The sequence below is a fragment of the Panonychus citri genome, unplaced genomic scaffold, assembly GCF_014898815.1.
Source record: "Panonychus citri isolate SS breed McGregor unplaced genomic scaffold, ASM1489881v1 Contig00068, whole genome shotgun sequence".
In the NCBI taxonomy this organism is placed as follows: domain Eukaryota; kingdom Metazoa; phylum Arthropoda; class Arachnida; order Trombidiformes; family Tetranychidae; genus Panonychus; species Panonychus citri.
Window position 1 is genome coordinate 831,390 of NW_026515473.1, and position 19,375 is coordinate 850,764.

Genomic DNA, 19,375 nt, shown 5'->3' on the forward strand with positions numbered 1-19,375 from the left:
CTTTTTCTTTAGAAAATCAAAAAGCTCTTTATGCTTTTTATGCTTTCGAATGGAATTTATATGGTGACCAATAGATGGCGACACATTCGAAGCTCGAATTTTTTTGTTCTAAAAAAAAGATGAACATTATTTATGTTGCTCAGTCTCGAATTATTTTTATGTACTAACATATCGAGTGTTAATGTTTACCGGTTATTTTTTTGGTCTATTTTATTTATGTTTCTCACATGAAAATCTACCATTTTTTTTTTCTCTGAAAGAATAAACTTTTCTTGTTATTATCGTTTTTTTTTCGTCTTTCAATCGACATATACTCGCAGTCGACAATCCATTCAACCAATTGAACTGTTTCTAAACAATTTGTTGAGAAAAAGAAAATTCGAATTTCATTTATTCCTTTATTCTTCTTCTCTCTCTCCTACTCTTTCTCTTTCTCTTTCATTTTCCTTTCTTTCCTTTGTCCCTGTATCTCTGTGTATTTAGTTGTCTCGGTTTGGACATATTCAAACCGATCGCCATCTCGATAATCATCATTATCCTTTTCGAATACGTGTCTGTGTCGAGTAAAGTACCAGTGAGAACCCAAAATGTCACCCTAATTGCAAGGGAAATCATACCAAGAATAAATTCCCCAAGTGTAACCAAAAATAACTTTTCAATTGTATTTCCTCTTACATTCAACTAATTATGACAATTGTGTGTTCTCCTAAATTTAGTTAAGTGAATCCCAAATGTTCACATGAGATAAAATTCAAGAAAAAAAAAAGTTCATGTCTCATGTAAATTAATTCAATCTGAAAGCAAAGAAAAAGAAGCAAAAAAAAAACAAGGAAAACAATGGATTTACCAGCAATCAACATTGATTGTGTTCATCATCAACATTTGATTAACTTAAACACATATTCCAGTAATCAATAAACAATAAGGAATCAAATATAATATATTATCATTTCTTTTCTTTCCCCTACATCTCTGGATGAATTATCTCTTTAACCAGGATGAGAGTGATTACCTTCTCATTGATCATTCAATTAATTGCCATGATAAACTTCAATCTTCCATCATCATCATCATCATATTGTTTATCATTATTTTCCTTGCAAACATTTACCACAATACCAACAACAGTATCAACATCTTATTACCTTTTACAAGGGATCATTGTAATAAAGATAAGTTATGTTAACGGTGGAAAACAGGAAGAGTTACTTTCCACCTCCACTAATCCTGATCCATCATCACTCTTGGTGGTGGCTGGTGAAGAGGGTAAAGCCATGTTACCCTGTTCAATTGATCATCCAAACAATGATACAATTGATTTAATCCTATGGTTTCGAGGGGAAGATGAAACTGCATTATATTCATTAGACGCTCGAAAAGGACCAATCCAACGAGCTCAACATTTTCCAAATAAAGATTCATCTCTATCATCATCATCTTCATCTCCATCTTCATCTTTATCTCCATCAATCAAATCCACATCATCATCTCATGCTTATATCGATATCTCCGGAAGGTAAGTCACAGAATAATCAGAATAACAAAAAAAAACCTCAAAAGGAAATTATCATCTTATAATCTAATATTTAATTTCATTGATGATCATCAAAAATACAAGAGATTCACCAATTCAATTTACTATTACATTGATTCCGTTAGTTGATCATTTATTTTTAGTTTTTTTCCAATCAATTATTTAACAACTATCATGATCCATATAACATTTGATTATCATTAAAACATAATCGTCATAGTTAATATTATATTATTTTGTCGTTTAACACAATAGAAAGATATTAATTTGAATCAATATTTACCATGAAATTTGTATCAATTCATCTTGTAAAGATATTAACAATTTCAATCATTATCATGATGATGATGATTTTTTCATATTCAATTTAAATTGTTACTTCTTTAAAACTAATAATGATCATATTCATTATTATTATTATTGAATAAGTGAAAAAGTCAACGGTTAATCATGAGAATTAATATTATTCTGATATGTGTATTACCTTTCCGATGAAATATATAACCATTATTATCATTAGAATATGAAAATGTTATTTTTCAACATTAACTAAGCTTATTTTCATCTTAATCACAATCATCAGTTTCCACTCATTGTATAATTTACATAACAAAAATTTTCTAACTCTGAAACATTTATATTTACATGAAATTTCAGGGGTGGGTGGTGAAAGTAGATAGCTCATTATTCATATATAATGAACAATTTTCCTCATGCTGATGGGTAAAGGTATTATTCAAGAGTTAATCTCTCAGATCTGGATTCACAATTTTCTTAAGATTGAATTTTGTCTCACAATATCTCATCATTTTTAAGCTGATATAATATAAGAGAGAGAGAGAGAGAAATATGTTATCATGAAAATGAATTTTTTACAGGAAGAAAAAAATGTTCACATTCACCATGATAATAATACCAAAGGGCTGAGCATTGATTTTCGGAATCAAATTTATCATCATTTCATGAGATGAATTGAATTTAATTTGCCTTATTATTATTGCCTTGATCTACAAATCATTCATATTCTGTAAAAAAATGACTTCCCCTCTTCCTGGATTACATGTTGTATCCCCATGATGATGATTGGAAATGTTCATTACTCATACTATTCATATTCATCGATGAGGATTTATGTCAATTATTATCCTTGTATTTTTTTTCCTTCGCTTCTTCTGTTAAAATGAGATATACATTCAGATAAAGATACATGTATATGATCTCCTCATGTATTCTCACATATAATTCATCCATTTTTCTCCATGAACTTAAATCGGATAATGTTCAATATTATGATGATAATAGAGCCTAATATATATTGCTGATTAGTTGAAATTGTTTGGTAGCAGAAGAAAAAGATTTACACCATTGAATATTTTCCCATGAATCTTTATCATGTAAAAGTTTTTCTTCCTTCATGGAAGGTGAATTATTGACTAACATGCAAAATGTTGACAATTGTGAAGTAGAAAGAAATTTGATCTGGAATAGAGAGAGAGAGAGAGAGAGAGAGAGAGAGAGAGAGAGAAAAGTTCTAACATGATAAAGAATAAGAAAATTTCCTTTTCTTTCAAAATTTTTTTATCTTCTCATGAACACAGAACTTTTTTTCCATTTCCAAATCAGATGAACACTGAAAAGAAGAGAAAATCTTTTTCCTTTCATTTAATATTTTCTTCTCTATTTTTTTTCATTGAGCAGAGAAAAGTAAAAAGTTCTGAGTGATAAGTTTCCAAATAATCAGAGAGGAAGAAAAAAATAAATAAGAAAACATAGTCATGGGAATGTCATAAGGTGGAAAAAAGTTTTTCATTCCAATAAATTCATAAATTGTATCACTCAAAATCTAAGCGAAAACTTATCACAACAATTATCATAATCATACATTGATAATTCACCAAATGTAAACTTTATCAAGAAATGAATATGAATAGAAAAACTTATCCATTTGACAATTTCTCTCTCTCTCATTGATCATGAGATCAACTCATAACTAACATGGCAAATTGTGACACTTTTCACTTATTAACATGATAAGTTATCGACTCCAAATATTAATCATAATCTAATCAGATTATAACATTATCAGATTAACCAATTTTTACCTTTCCAAATGATTAGTATAAAGTGTTACCTTTGTTTGTCTGTATTTCCATCAGATGAACATTCAATCAACTAAAAGTAATCTTGTTACCTGATTTAATCTCTAATATAAGATAAACAAAATAATTTGCTGATTAAATTGAATCATAATCTCTAATTGCGTCTATTCATTACGCAAAAACGATAATAATGATTAGTTATAACTAATAATTAACTAGTTGATTAATAGCATCTCAACCAATTTATTCATAAATTATTTCTTCTTATAAACTTTAATATCCATAATTTTGAATAATATTTGTTTCAATATAATATTCAGATTATCATGATAATCATGATAAAGTATAATGATTGTTTTGTTTTTCATTACTTCATTGAAGATTCAACTTGACTGTTTCAAATAGGTAACAAAGTGATTAGTTAATTGTAATAATAGTAACAATAACATGATAATAATAATAAACTAATTACTTTTGATTTGGAGCAACAAAAAAAAGTGCTTATAACGTTTCATTTACTTGAATTTCCAAGTTCAACTTAATGATAATTTAACATTTACCTTGATTACATTTATGATTTACTTTTCCATGAGATTTTTTCATGTAATATTTTTAATGATAAATTTTCACTCAACTGAATTTATGATTATTCTCTCTCTCACTTTCAGTTTTAATTATCAAACTTATTTACTTTAACTCTTTGTTTAACCCTAACATTATCATTATCATGATGATATTCATTTTGTTCACATTTTTCCCCATCTCATTCAATTTAGTAGGAAACGATTCTAATTAAAATTAACCTAAACGATGATAATGTTGTAATATTAACATTCTAGGATAACGGTAAATAATTATTTCCTTCCAGTTGTTTGTGGTTAATGTCTTAATATCCACAATGTCAATAAACCTTAAGATTTACAGGTAACATCCATCTCTATTTGATGACATTAGCCAGAGGACTTTACATAAAAAGTGACCATAAATTTAGCATCTGAACAAATATTCAATGTTCAAGATGATGTTTTTACTACTGAATCCAGTCCATTAAAATACATGGTAAATCTTTTGATATTATCTCTTGTCTGGGAAGAAACAAAAAAAGTTCGAGATAAAAAGGAAACCTTTAGACGGTTAATTTGAAGAAAAGAAACTTTGATTTATGGGAAAAAAAAGTCTGAGACATGGAGAAATATTCATATTCTGAACATTTATCCCCCCACCAGTAATCATGAAGATGAAGAATCAAGTTGAAAAGGAGAAACTCATTTTTTTCTTGCTCTTTCTCTCATTTAATATAAAGAAAAAACAACTGAGCATTTGTTACATGTGCTTGTGTATATCAACTCAATACGTTTTCCTTCATGTTTCTCCCTGAAAACTTGAATAATACTTGAATTTTCAAATTTTCATCTTTCACATTTACCCTGAAATAAATTCTAAAAGTTTCTCAATAATTCAAAAGCGTGAAAAAAAACCTTAGTAATTTGTGAGATAATATTTATATTTTTCTTCCTCTCTCACTCTCTCATGAACAAATCTGAACCAGGAATTGAAAATAATTTCAAATTAAATGATATTAATATTGTTTTAGTTTTTACTCTAATAGGATTTTTAACTTTCTGATAAAGTTCAATAATAATGTCTACCATATACAATATATATTATTATTATTATATCACTGAGCTAATTTGAAATCTTAAGATTCACAACATGATGACAGTTATCATGATAATTATGATTAGTTATTAGTTTGGCTGAGAGGTTGACAAAAAAAATCCAAGTTAAATGTTGAAATTATATTAATATTATCCCTAAGCAACTTGCTGGTGATTTACCCTGAATAAGTTTCCTGGTAACACTTTTAATCAATAGTCGATAATAATAATATTAATAGTTATTACTTAGCACATCATCATCTTAATCATGATTCACTTGAATTCCATAGAAATAGCAATTAATATATATAGAGAATAATATTTGAAAATGTTATTGATTGGATGGAAATGATATTCGAAAGAAAAAGTTCTGTTAATCTTTAGCTATTTAACTTATTGGTTGTTAAATTATCTCGAAACTTGGCCTTGTTTGCTAATCCATTTGATATTATTTCATTTTTTGTGCCAAATGATATTCAGGTCTAGTCACGCTAATGATAATCTTTCAAACATATTATGATATTCCGATGCTAACAATTTGGATAATGATGATACTTATATGGAGAGAAAAAACTTTGATTATGTCAATTTGAATGTCGATGAAGTTTCATCAAATACTATCCATTGAGTATCAGGTCAATTCTTAAATTTATTATTATTGATTCATTTGGAGTTTTGTATTTTTCATGCTTCATCTTTTTATAGATTATCATTGGATGGAGGCGGAAAAGGTTGGGTTAGATAAAAAGAGTTCATATTGAAACTGATTGAATAGTAACATGATAATAATGGGAATGATTGAAAAGGCAAATTTCCTTCCCTGAATTTATATATTCTTGAGAAGAAAAAAAAATTCAATGGATTCTCTGTTGTAAATTGTTATTACTCAGTGATTTATATATATATTCCCTTCTGTTATTATCGTTATGATGATGACTTTTTCCTGTGTTCCTTAGGATTCCATAGGAATTTTCTAATACAAAATGGAGGATTGATAAATGTATTATAATGTTACAGGGAACGAGAAATAGAATGGCTGAAAAAAATCAAAGAAAAACACCGAATTAGGTGATGAGAGGAAAAAGGATTGTGGGTGGAAGGTGGGATATCATGGAGAATGAATTTATCACCTCATTCTGTTGGAACTTTTTTGGGATGTTTTTTTCGCTCGAGATTTTGTAATTTTTTTGCGCCTTCTTTTTCTTTCTCTTAATCATAATTGATGCTCTTTTCACAAATCATGATGAAAGTTCTGATAAAACTAATGAATATTTTTCATTAGGGTAGATGATCGTTTTACATGAAATTCAGAGGAATTTTCCTGCAGGGTTTTTGAATCATTTTCGAAAACAGTAAGTAAATTTGTTATTTGTGGTTACCTTTATTTTTCAAAGTCATTTGTTATCATGGAATCTCTGTTCTTTTTCCAGAAATCAACTATTATTCCAATCTATATACATGTATGTATACGTTTACTCTGAAAGTTCATTTACAAATTCTCTTTTCCATTTTCGTATGGAAACTATCAATGCTTCCAGGTAATTACGCACAGTTGATCAATTCGATATTTAAATTCAATTTAAATGTTATTTCTGAAAAGGAAAAAGCGAAAAAACTATGAATTCCATTGTAGAAAATGTGAAAAAATAAGAAATTTTCATCCTCGAGGTTCAGAACTTATTTCTTTCTCGAAATTCACAAGCAAAGTTATTTTCCTCCATCTTTAAGCATTCACAGGGAATCGAGGGAAATTCTCATCAAATTATCAGCACAGGAAAAAGGGAAAAAGAAACATTATCTCATGCCAATGATAGAAAACAACATCACCCTTAACATTATCTTCTTTACAGTCAATCAATTTTCAGTTTCAATTGAATGAAAACACAAGTCATACCCTGGGGCTAAAGAACAATTTTCCCATTGTTATTGTATTAATATCTCTATGTTGGGATGTGGTGAAAAAAAAACAAAGTTTCACCGGATAATCAATAACTCTGATAATTGCAAGTAATGTGATCAACGAAATAAATATTCAGCTGATTACTAATGATATTCAGCTAATTGTTATTATGTGTATTAGTATTTTGAACTTTCCATCCATCTGTTAACTTATTAATACATTTTGATAAAATCATCAAGTAGTAATTCAGTCACCAATTATCCCTGGATAACTGAAAGTGCTACAAGAATTTCTGATTACATGAAAGTGTTTCTCACCTTATAACTATTTCTTCATGGTCAGTATTGTGAATTCCAAGTGATTGATTGTTTCTAATGTACCAAAAACTATCAAGTTATGCACAGAAAGTCATTAACTGTTGTGAATTCTTGTGAAATAATCTTAGCATTTTTCCCCTCTTCTTTTCTTGGCTTTACACCAAAAACCACCACGTTCAACCATTCCCTCCATAGGGTCAACCAATTTACTTGTAAGGTAGAAAAAGTCATCACCATCAGAATGACTTGAACTAATAAAGTCAAAGAACCTCAAGAAAAAAAATCAATATCATCATTATCATCAATCCACATCTCATGAAACTTACCTTTGCGAAATGATTGTAACAATTAACTTTGATCTGTTTACATGAATTCATCATAAATTATATTCATTCATCACGATAAATTATTCTTAGCTCATCAAATTTACTATTCAATGGTTTGGGTTTTTTTTATCACCAAAAATCAAAAACTACTATCAAAGTAATCACTTGATTGCTTGATTATGATCATTCAAAATAATCATATCTCCAGTCATGATATTTAATTGATCTATTCCCTAATTCAATAGTTTCATTAACTTTCACTCAAGTCTTATGAAAGTTTCTTTTCCTCTCTTCACTAATGTTGATACTGGAATATTTTTTTCATTATCATCACTAAACATGAGCAATTATCGCTATATCGTAATGAAAGATTATTGTTAAGCGGTTTAATTGAGATTAATTTTCTGTGACACAATTAAATTAATTAGCATCTCAAAGGGACCATAATTGAGTCTCAAATGAAAGAAAGAAAGAAAGAAAGAAAGAAAGAAAGAAAGAAGAAAGAAAGAGAGAGAGAGAGAGAGAGAGAGAGAGAGAGAGAGAGAGGATAAGAAAAGGATGGAGAAAAAAAGAAAAGGAAAGGGAAACAAAATGTCGAGAATATTTTTATTTTCTTCATTTCATCCTCATCACTTTTAATACTTTTTCTTTTATTACCTTAACCTCTATTCTCATCTTGTTAATACACTAACCAACCATTTCTTCATCATCAATTTTTCCAACTCTTTTTATCTCTTTTTATCCTTCGCATCCTCATCTTCATAATTGCAACATTCAAACATTTACCAGATTGAGAAAGAGAGATGAGAAAATAATGGTAAATCATAATTCATTCTGTTTGCAATATTAAGACGATTTTTTTTTTCATCTCTTCATCATCTTAATTGTATGAAGAGAAAAATTATCACAATCACATTTTCTTGACTAATTTTATTTTCCATTAATTCCTCACCTTTTATTTTCCATGAAATTCTTACCTTTATTTTTCCCTTTGGAACTTTTGTCACTTGCACAATTTATCATATTAATGTTCAGTTTATTTTCATCACCTTTCCTGCAAGATAAAATTAATCATAATGGTGAAAAATTCATGATAATAATTGAATAAGCTGATCGTATATATCTTATACGATATGAATTGGATTAATTATAAACATGTAAACAGTAAATCATAATTCATGCTAACTGAATTTAAGTAATAACTTATAAAGAGTTAAATTGAGCATAGAAAAAAAAAGTTTGAAATAAAAACGAAATTAGATTAATTGAAATAAAATGGATCAACACTCAGAGAATTTGAGTTTCCATTGTTTTCTATTATTCAGTTTCCTGTATTGTTATCATTTTACATTGAAATTTATTCTACATGAGTTTTTACATTGAATGATGATGATGAATAAAATTCAGAAGATCGATGAAGCGTAAAAGTCATGAAACAAAAGCGATAGAAATCAAAGTCTATCACACCCAATCAACAGAAGAGACTCCAGTTAGAGTCAAAAATTATTCTCACTCGGCCATTTAGACTCTCAATTGACTCAAAAGAATAAGACCCGGATTGACTCTAAAATGACAAGATTTGATGCGCTTAAAGATTCAAAATTGATTCAAATGAACTCCTTTTTTAGTTGCAATTGACTCAAATTCGACTGTCGTTGTTGTCAAAAAATATTGATTCTAACTGATTGATATGAGAATCAGAAAATCAAGAATCTAGTACCAATGAATCAATTAAAAAAATCAATAAGATTTTGATCGCGAATTTCCGAAAGATTAACAAATTAGAAGAAACAAAAATCCGATAGAAATCATTATTTATTTATATTATGAATCTCAAGATTAGGGAAAACTTTGTGTTATTGCTATAGAATCTAGAAAATCAAAATTTGTTTTGTCGTATTCCTGGTCATGAATCTTGTCATTTTGCGATCTCAAAATTGTGTTTCTTGCACAAAAGGCTTTGATGATTCGCTTGCGAACTTCATTCTCGGCTTTTGATGAATACTTTAGAATGTCGGCTTTCCTGAAACAATGATCTGTATAAAAAATCTAATTAGTTTGATTCTCAGGATTTTGATTTTACTTATTCTATTGAGAAACTCACTTATGAAAGCTTGAACTCGATTCAGTCCAAGTTTAAAATCAAAATCTCCTTGGATTCTTGCATTGAGTGGGTCTTCAAATCCCCAAATGAATGCAAGTGGATATTTTGCTGTATTTTGCTCCAGAAAATTTGTATCAATTGAAATATATGATTCCAAAGTTTTTTGATCTAAACTTTTTTTACCAAGTGTTACATTTTTGTAATAACTTTCTGGAAAACTCATTACAATTTGATAAGCGAATGAAGTTGGATCACCTGGTCTTGCGTTTCTGATTGCTGATTTATATTGATCAAAATCCAATGGAATCAATCCTTCAAGAAAGATCTTATTCTGTTGACATGAAAATCATAATTATTAATTAAAAATATGAAAATAAGAACTTGTGAATCCAAACATACTTTTGTACTATTTTTATAAGTTCTGTCTGTTTCTGGAATAGACTGAGCAGTTTCATCCTCTTTCTTTGTTTGATGATCAACCAATTTGATGAAATCAGACAAAAGGTTGATAACTGTTAGCAGAATAGATCCAGTCGTATCTCTGTCTGATAGGTTTGATTTCATCTTATCTAGATCTTTCAACTGTTCATAAACACTTTTAATCAAAATCTGAGTTATTGAAAGATCTAACTCTGATCTATGTGAATCTATTCTCGGCTTTTCAAACTCTTGAACCTTTGCTTTATAATCAGGAAAGTCCAGATCTTTACCAATATTATTCTCATCCTCGCTTTGGTTTAGAATTCTCGAGCTTCACCTGCTTTTTGTTTCAGATGTATTTGAATCAATTTTTTCAGTTTGAGAATCATTTCCAAATATATAGCTCAAGATTCTAGAACTGAAAACTTGCTTTGGAGGAAGATCATCAGCTGAATCTAATGGAACATGAGTAAGCTCTGTAACATAGTCAGTATATTTCTTGATTTTCTTCATACCTTGATACCCTGAGCTTGATTTCTATCTACGTTTTCTTTCAACGATTTGCCTATTTCTAGAGGAGAATCTGAAAAAAGATAAATTTACTAAATTATAATTTTTCAACCACTTTTTTTGACTCACCTCCAATAGCAATGATAGATACATAAACATCATACGTCCTTAGTTGGATCTTGAAACAGTTTTCACTTAAGTCCATAAACTTTGTGAAAGGTAATTTGAATCCAAAACTTTTGAGCTGAGATTCCTGAATCTTCACAAGGAACGGTTGATTCAAAGATTCATACTTTTCATTCAAAATAAATGGATTCAAAATCACATAAAGTAGATTCTTTGGCTTTATCTACAAGTTTATCAGAATCACATTTCTCAGATTTTTCTTTTCTAATAGCGTTGATTTTTGTTGATATCACTTGAAAGTTTTCTCTTGATTCCAGCACTTGTTGATGGTTGACACAATGATGTTTCACTTTCAACAGATTGTTTTAAATTTTCTTTAGGACCAAAGGTTTTCATATTTCTTTTCAAAAAAGACATTTTTTCCCTTTGAAACACAAAAATTATTTGATTGTAAGAAAGAGAGAAACAGTTTATAAATACTCTGCAAGGAAATCATTTCCGGAAAAGGAAATTTTTAATGGGAAAAGTAACTTTGATTCTAATGAAGGGGATGAGATAATTGATTCCCCATTTTGAAATAATTTTTGTGATTAGATTGAATCAGATTGGGGGATAAATGTGACTATTTCGTAATACAATGTGCATATTGAGCACGTGATTTAAAGCTGATTCAAAATCTATGAAAATAATTTGTCTTTGAAAATTGAAAATTTGAAAGAAGTAAATGAAAATGTTACTTTTTTGATTGGAAAACTTCTTGAATCCTATTCATATGATCACTTTGGGTTTTTCTTTGCTAGTAGAAATTGATCCCACAATCCATTTTCTTTCATGAATTTAATGGCGTCGAGTGAAACTTGAGTGGATTCATCTTTAGAACTTTCTCCTTGATTATTATCATCAACACTGGATTCTTCTGGGATTTCATCGTCGATATTCTTCTGTTTCTTAGGATTTGAATCTTCTGATGTCAATGATGATTTCCTTTTTTTGGAAATTGAGATTTCTTCGTCGGTGGTTTCATCTTGGCATGTATTAGAAACAATGCTTGAACAAGCATTTTCAGTCATCGAAGATTCACCGTCAGTATTTTCTCTGTTGATTTGTTCAAGATTCATCGAGCTTGAATCATCGGTTTTCTCAAAAACTTGATTCTTTTCAATGGAATCAATTTTAACAGAATCAACATCGGATTCTATTCTTTCAATTGTAGTTAACGGTGTTGAAGGATTTCCATTGGGAGCTAAATTTTGCTCTGTCAATCTCTGTGTTAACGGAAGAAAACTTGCTTTTGCACTGATATTTGCAACCAAGGAAATCGGCTCAGATTGACCATCTATTTGTTGATCAGTTTCATCCAGATTTCGCGAATCACCAACGATTTGTGAATGGTCATTGATTTCATCATTTTGGTTGACCTCAGCTACCGAAGATGAATCGTTAACGAGAACTCCAGTTTCTGAGCCAGCGCCATCACAATCTTTCTGATCTGCATCGTATTCGAGATTCTTCAAATGACTCTCCGAGATATTCAAAACGGATGATTCTCTTCTCTTTCTCTGTGAATGGGTTTCTAGTAACTCTGATGTACGATGGATCTGGTGTAGATGTAGATCCTGCTTTAAGATTTTTTTTTCCGCGTAGATCCTTGGGTTGTTGATTCTTCGAAGCTGGATTCTTAGAAGGTGGATTCTTAGAAGCTGAATTCTCAGATTGAATCGCCTCTGGTTGATCATCAGATCCACTTGATAAAGATTCCAAATCATCTTCACTTTCTACTTGATTCCAATTTTCCCAAACGGTTGCCCAGCCATTATAATTTTTCTCAAGTTTTGTTCTGAGATTACACATTGCTTTGCCGATTTGGTTCGCGAAGTGTTTTTCAGCCACAGAATCATATGATTTTTTGCCACATTTCCTCAAAATATGATCTGTAAAAACACTTATTAGAGAATCAATCTTTAAATAATTAATCTTGATCTTACCTAATAAAGCTTGTAATCTCCGTTGTCCCAAGTTACGATCTATTTTTCCTGAACATGGATTACATAGAGGAGATTCATGATTCCATAATTCAATGAGAGATCCTTTCTTGGAATTCCCTCTCAAGGTAGTATTCAGAATCCAATGAGATGGAAAGCAGTATTTAACCACATTATTAAATAGAACGTTTGGCTCTCGTTGATGAATTTTTCTGGTCAAATGTTTGAAAGCTTTAGCATAGTGCCTCGATTTAACGGGTAGTACACCTTCAATCATCGTGATTGAACCGATTTCATGAGTCAGATCTTCTGGTATGATTCTGGTACCGGATCTACTCTCCATTTCTGTGTTTCCCGTTTGTTTTTCAATAAGCGATCGAATGTTTGAGTGCAGTGACAACACGATTTGAGAGAACGATGATAGTATAGCAATTGTTTCTGCAGCGAATATCGAATTGAATTGATCAGCTGTGAATGATTCCGGTGGGTTTTTCAATTTCTCAACTCTTGAAACAGTTTCAGCGAGAACTTCAGAAAGCGAGGTAACAGTTTCATTCTGAGATCCAGAAGAGGCAGGAGCTAAAACTATTGATGATTGATCTGATGCAACTGATTCATCATCAGCTTGTGATGCATCATCTTTTACTTCATCTTGTTGACTTTTCTCTCCATCTTTGGAAGCAATTTCGAATTTACGAAGACATTCAGCTTGCTTGATCAAGGACTCGAATTCATTTAGAGAAATCGCTTTGAGAAGCTTATCCTCATTTTTGATGAGAGTGATATTTCTAATTGGCAGCCAATGGGTGATCTTAGTTGCTAGTCCAGGAGATTGTATTTTTGAAGCTTAATACTGAGCTTTTTATATGAAGAAATTAGATCCTTTGATTCATCTGTCAAAAAATAAAGAATCGTAGTTAAAGAATACAGAAATTTGTGAATTTGATTCACTTACCACCATAAGCGACGAGCATCACCGGAATACCTTTAAGTCCATCGATATGTAGATTCATCAGATTTTCTGGATGTACTTTCATCCATTTCACAACTGTCGGAAGCTTGTCAGTTTCTAATTTGAAACCAACTGGCAGAGTTTTCTCTCCATCTTTCTTGTCTTTGATTCTGATTAAGCAGAGAATCAGTTTTTCATCATCCATGAGATCACAAAAGGTTCCTACTATTGTTTTCTGATTGAAAATATAACGAGATTTTGATGGCTGTCGAGGGGTGGACATGATTCTAAACGTTTGACTTTTCTGTTTCCGGAAATATTTTTCCATTCAAGTCGATTTTACTTTTAAAATGGAAAAACTCACAAAATAAAACTATTTTAAAACAACAGAATTTGATTTAAAAGATGAAACTGATTTAAAAATGAAGTTCAACTTCCTGAAAAGATAAGTTTTATCTTTAAAATCAAGTGAAGATTATGATTGATTAGATATGGAAACTATGGTAACGGGTTAAAGAGAATAGAAAAAAAATTGTTCTATTCTTTTTGAATTTTGTTCTATTCTTTTTAATTTAGAAACGCCCCCTTTCTTCAACCACGTTGGTTTCAAAGTCAAATTTTCAATGACAAAACAATTTAATTAAATGTTTATTATATTTATGGTGATTTATTTTATTTTGTGATTTTCTCAAAATGTTGTTTGAATTTAATTAGTTAAAAAGATAAAATGTCAACCGAACAACGTTCAACAATCGGGTCTTCAACGAGAAACATCAACAGAAGAATAAGATCTTCTCATCTGTATCGTGAATCTCTCTACTTAGATGCCCTTCCTGAATATGAAAGTGAGGAAGTTCAGTCTAACAATTTGTCAATCGATTTTGATGATTCGGTGAATTTTGAATCAGATTCTGAAGAAGAATTCTCTAGTAGTCAACAATCTGAAATGGACGAGAAAAAACAGCCTTCTTTCAGAGAATATGGAGAAGCTGTTGTTTCTTCATGTTTAAGCTATGCTGGTTTGAATTTGAATCAAGCCGAGAAAGTGATAAATTTATTCAACAATATGAATCTAAGATTCTTTGATTCTCAGATCAAGATTCCAAGTGCGAGATATTTGTGGGACAAGAGAGCAAAAAGTAACCCGGTGAGTGTTTATCTGATTTGCGATAAAAAACATGCTCATGGACCTTTTTTCGGAGAGCCGAAAAACTATGGATACTTTGAATGTGAAGGTGAACGGATTCAAGCTGAACTGAAGAGTGAAAAATACTTTCTACATGTTTCTTTGAAAGAACAGCTGATTACACATCTTCCTTTTTTCCCTGAAAACGATTGGTTGGTTGAATCTGAAGAAGAATCGAATGTTACAGATGTAAGTAATGGAATCTTAGCTAAGAGAGAAAAGTCTAAGATAATTACTGATACGAAGACTTTTACCTTAACCTTACATTCTGACGAGGTTCAAGCAGGAAATAGTTCTTCAATCAAAATATTCCGGTTTTATTTCCATCAATGAATTGAAACCTGTTTCCAGAAGGAAAAGTTTCTTCTTAGTTGGGTTGTATGTTGGAAAATTCAAGCCCGTTGTTGAAAGTTATCTTGGACCGATAATTGAAGAATTGAAGAGCTTGGAAGACGAGCCAATTTCGTTTCAATGGCAAAATACATCGATTCTTAAAGCTAGATTCTGTCTGATTGGACTTGTTGCTGATGCTCCAATGAGAGCTTATTTACGAGGAGTAAGACAATATAATCATCTCAATGGCTGTGACTGGTGTCTGGTCACAGCTTCGTCATCAAGTAGAGGTGCTAGAATATATCCTAATAAAACTATTTTCGAGCTGAATCCCTTGAAAAGAAAACGTGAAGATTTTTCCTCATTTGAAGAATCAATTAGCGAAAACATAGATAATGAAACTGAAAATTTGAATCCACGTTTCAGGGGAATCCAAAAAATCTCTCCCCTTCTAAAACTCAATTCGTTCGATATTGTTGATGGTGTCACAGTAGAATCAATGCACTGTTTGATTCTAGGAATCTTAAGAAAGCTGATAATCTCTGGCTGGATGGTTAGTTCATCGAGTGATATTTTCGATTCAAATACAGTTAAATGTATGAGAAAAGACAAAGCCTTTTTCAAACGTGAGCTCTCAAGTCGCTTGATACAGATTAAAGTAACATCCGAGTTCACTAGAAGACCAAGAGATTTAGATCAAATAAGATTCTGGAAATCAAATGAGTATGATTCTTTTCTTTCATATTATATCTTGCCAACTGCCATTGGATTGTTGAGACCCAAAACTTTGAATCACATTCTCTGTCTCGCCCGGATTTATTATCTTTCACACTGTGGCCCAGTTAACCAATCGATCATTGAAGAGCTTAAGAACTTGATCGAAGAATTCAAGATCGGAGTTCTATCAATTTACGAAATAATTTTCTCACTTATAATCTACACATTTAAGTCATCTTCCAGATTCTCTTCTCAACCTTGGACCGAACTCGAATATCTCATCATATCCACTCGAAGATTATATGGGTGTGCTGAAAGAGAAAGTACGAAGATCATCAAATATTGCTCCATCACTAGTGCGAATTTTCATAAATGATTTCAAATATGTGGAAAATTTGAAAAATAGTGTTTCCTCTTGGAATCTTAATCGAAAAGAGAAACAAGACTTCGGATTCAGTAGATTTATCCCAACTAAATCTGATAAAGTGATTTTTATTAAGGATTCAGCTTCTTTTGAAAGGCAGCAAATTGTTGAATCGCTGAAAACCTTTTGTGCCAATTCTGAATCAAGTGATTTTACATTTTTCAAGACTGTGTCAATCAACGGAAAGCGCTTTTCAACTCTAAAATACTCAAAGAACAAATCGAGAAGTGATTCAATTTTCAGGTCAAAGGACAAGAAATTTTACTCCATTCTTTCCATAATTGAATTCGCTGGGAGAATTCTTGCTTGGTGCAAGGAAATCCATGCTTCTCCAGTTAAGCTCGATTTCAAGGGTTTCAGTGGCCATTATATTTTCGGTCTAGACTATCTTTTTGAAGCAAAAGTAGAAACTTCAACTAGAACAATAGCAAGTAAAAGCCTTGTTGAGTTGACAGCTGATTCAGAAAAATGCTTTTTTATTCAAAGTTCTAAATTTTGCCATAGATACGCGAAAGATTATATTGTGATTCCTTTTCTAATCAACTATTGATTCGTCAGGTGAGTTTTTCAATTAAATTCATAAGACAAGAGATTCAATTTAATCAAGTAAAAGATTCTAATTATTTTTTCTTTACAGAAACTGAAACAAAGTCTCTTGTTCAGATCATCATTTCCAAAAAAAGCTAAATCGTGTTTCCCCAAATCGTGTATTCTTCTTGTGTTTTTCTCGGGTTGATATCGGTGTTTCTACTTTCGCAACAAAATTACAGCGTTTTATTTTAATTGTGAAAACATTATTCTTCGTAATTTTCATCTAATTGTTGTGTGTGATACAATTCAAGTGTTAGATTCAATAAGATCCATAAGATTCTGTTCATTAAATAATTTGTTGGCCATTCTCAGGATGAAAACAAGTAAGTAGAATTCTCATTTTCTTTGATTAGAATATGCTTCCCAAAATTTTTGTTATGATTCCAATGATTTTGATTCATAGTATATCCTCAAATTCTAATTCTATTTAAGAAATTCTATTTAAGAAATTCTATTTAAGAAATTCTATTTGAGAAATTCTATTTGAGAAATTCTATTTGAGAAATTCTATTTCAGAAATTCTATTTAGAAATTCTATTTAGAAATTCTATTTTCTAAACGCTTTTTTCTCTTGGTAATGATTCCGAATTTTCTCTAATCATTTTTTTGTGTTTTTTTTTAATTTTCTGATTTAGATTCTGTTAAGAAATCTGAAAAGATTCAAACAATCATGATGCAAGTAAAAGTGATTGAACATAAACAAAGGAAGTATTGGAAAACAAAAAAACGCTTTACCAGTTTTAAAATTCTTTCAATTCATGAATGTGCCAATGATAAAGAAAATGAGCTCACTTGGATCATCAGAAAGAAAGAAGAAAATTTTAGTTGAGAAAATCGATGATTTGAATCTAAATGAGTATCAATTCATGGATTTCTCACAGGAAATTCAGTCTATGGATACAAATTAAAGATAACCAGGAATCTATTAAGAAGAATCTCTAATCAATGTCTACTCTTGAAATTTAAGTGAATCTTACTCGCAAATTCTTATTACATTTTTATTATTATCTACCGAATCTGAAAATCTTGAATCCATGATTCCTTCCGATGATTTTTCTTATTTTGTTTTCTCAAATTCCCTCAATCAAATTCTATTATCCGTTATTTCTCTCAGTAGAAACTATTTTTCATCGAATTATTATTTTGTGTATCTCTTATGAGCTGATTCTTTGTTTTAAGATTCAATGAATCTGTGAAAATTAAATTTGATTTCTTAATAGAATCACAACAAAAATCTAATTAAATATGAACATATTTTCATTTAAAGATCTAAATATCAAACACTCACAAAGAATCCTGTTTGGATTCGTAAGGTATCGGATCTCTAAGCGCTAATTACAAAATATCGACTGATTCTCGACCTTTAGATTCTCAAACTCAAATTATTTTGACTCAAATTTGAATCAAAATATCATTCAAAAATTCATAAGATTTTTGAACCTTAGTTCGTCTACAATTTGAATCAGAATTGATTCCAAAAAGTTTCTTTTTTGTTCTCAAAATTTTCTTATGTTGATTGGGCAATAAACAAGGAATATGATGGGAAGGGCTTTAAGTTAATCTAATTTAATTAAGTCTCGATTGTCTAAATTTAAGCAAAGTAACTATTTCAATAAATGTTTCATTGTTTACCAGTTTCAATGATATTTCTTGATTGCTGCCTTAGAATTAGTAAAGATGATGAAGATTAGAGGTAAGGGGAAGCCTTAAACAAGGAAGAGGAGTGGAATCAAAATTGAATATAATGAAGTTAAGATGATGATAAGTGAGAGTGGGAGAGATTTTTTGTTTCATTCTTATTTAAAACTCTACAACATGAAATACACTCACGAATCACAAAGTTTCATTTGAGAAGAGGGTTCCAAGTGAAATGTCATTCGAAAATGAGTATTTTTCTTTTTTTTCATTCTAATTTATTTCCACATGAACTTTATTTCCATGAGATTGATTGAACCAATTAACCCTTGTTTTCTTCTTTCTCCTCCCACACGATTATCTTCATCTCTCTCTCACTCACTTACTCACTATTATTCATCTCTTACCAATCCTTTCATCAGTTTCTTAATCATTCCAATTTAAGTCTAACAATTTAATCTCAATGAAATATAATCTGCCGAGTATTCATTTTACAAATCAGATTATCTTGTAAATTAAGGGTATCTTGACCTAATCATTATGATTAAAGACAATTATCTG

General features: G+C 30.3%; 1 protein-coding gene across 1 annotated transcript in view; it reads left to right on the forward strand.

Annotated features, from left to right (window-relative positions):
- Window positions 1–89: 89 nt before the first annotated feature.
- Window positions 90–19,375, forward strand: part of LOC128386267 (synaptogenesis protein syg-2-like) — a 60,112-nt gene continuing 40,826 nt past the window's right edge. Inside the window, exon 1 of the mRNA XM_053345273.1 lies at window positions 90–1,516. Coding sequence (XP_053201248.1) covers window positions 999–1,516 — 518 coding nt within the window. The 5' untranslated portion in view covers window positions 90–998. The remainder of the gene's footprint in view (window positions 1,517–19,375) is intronic.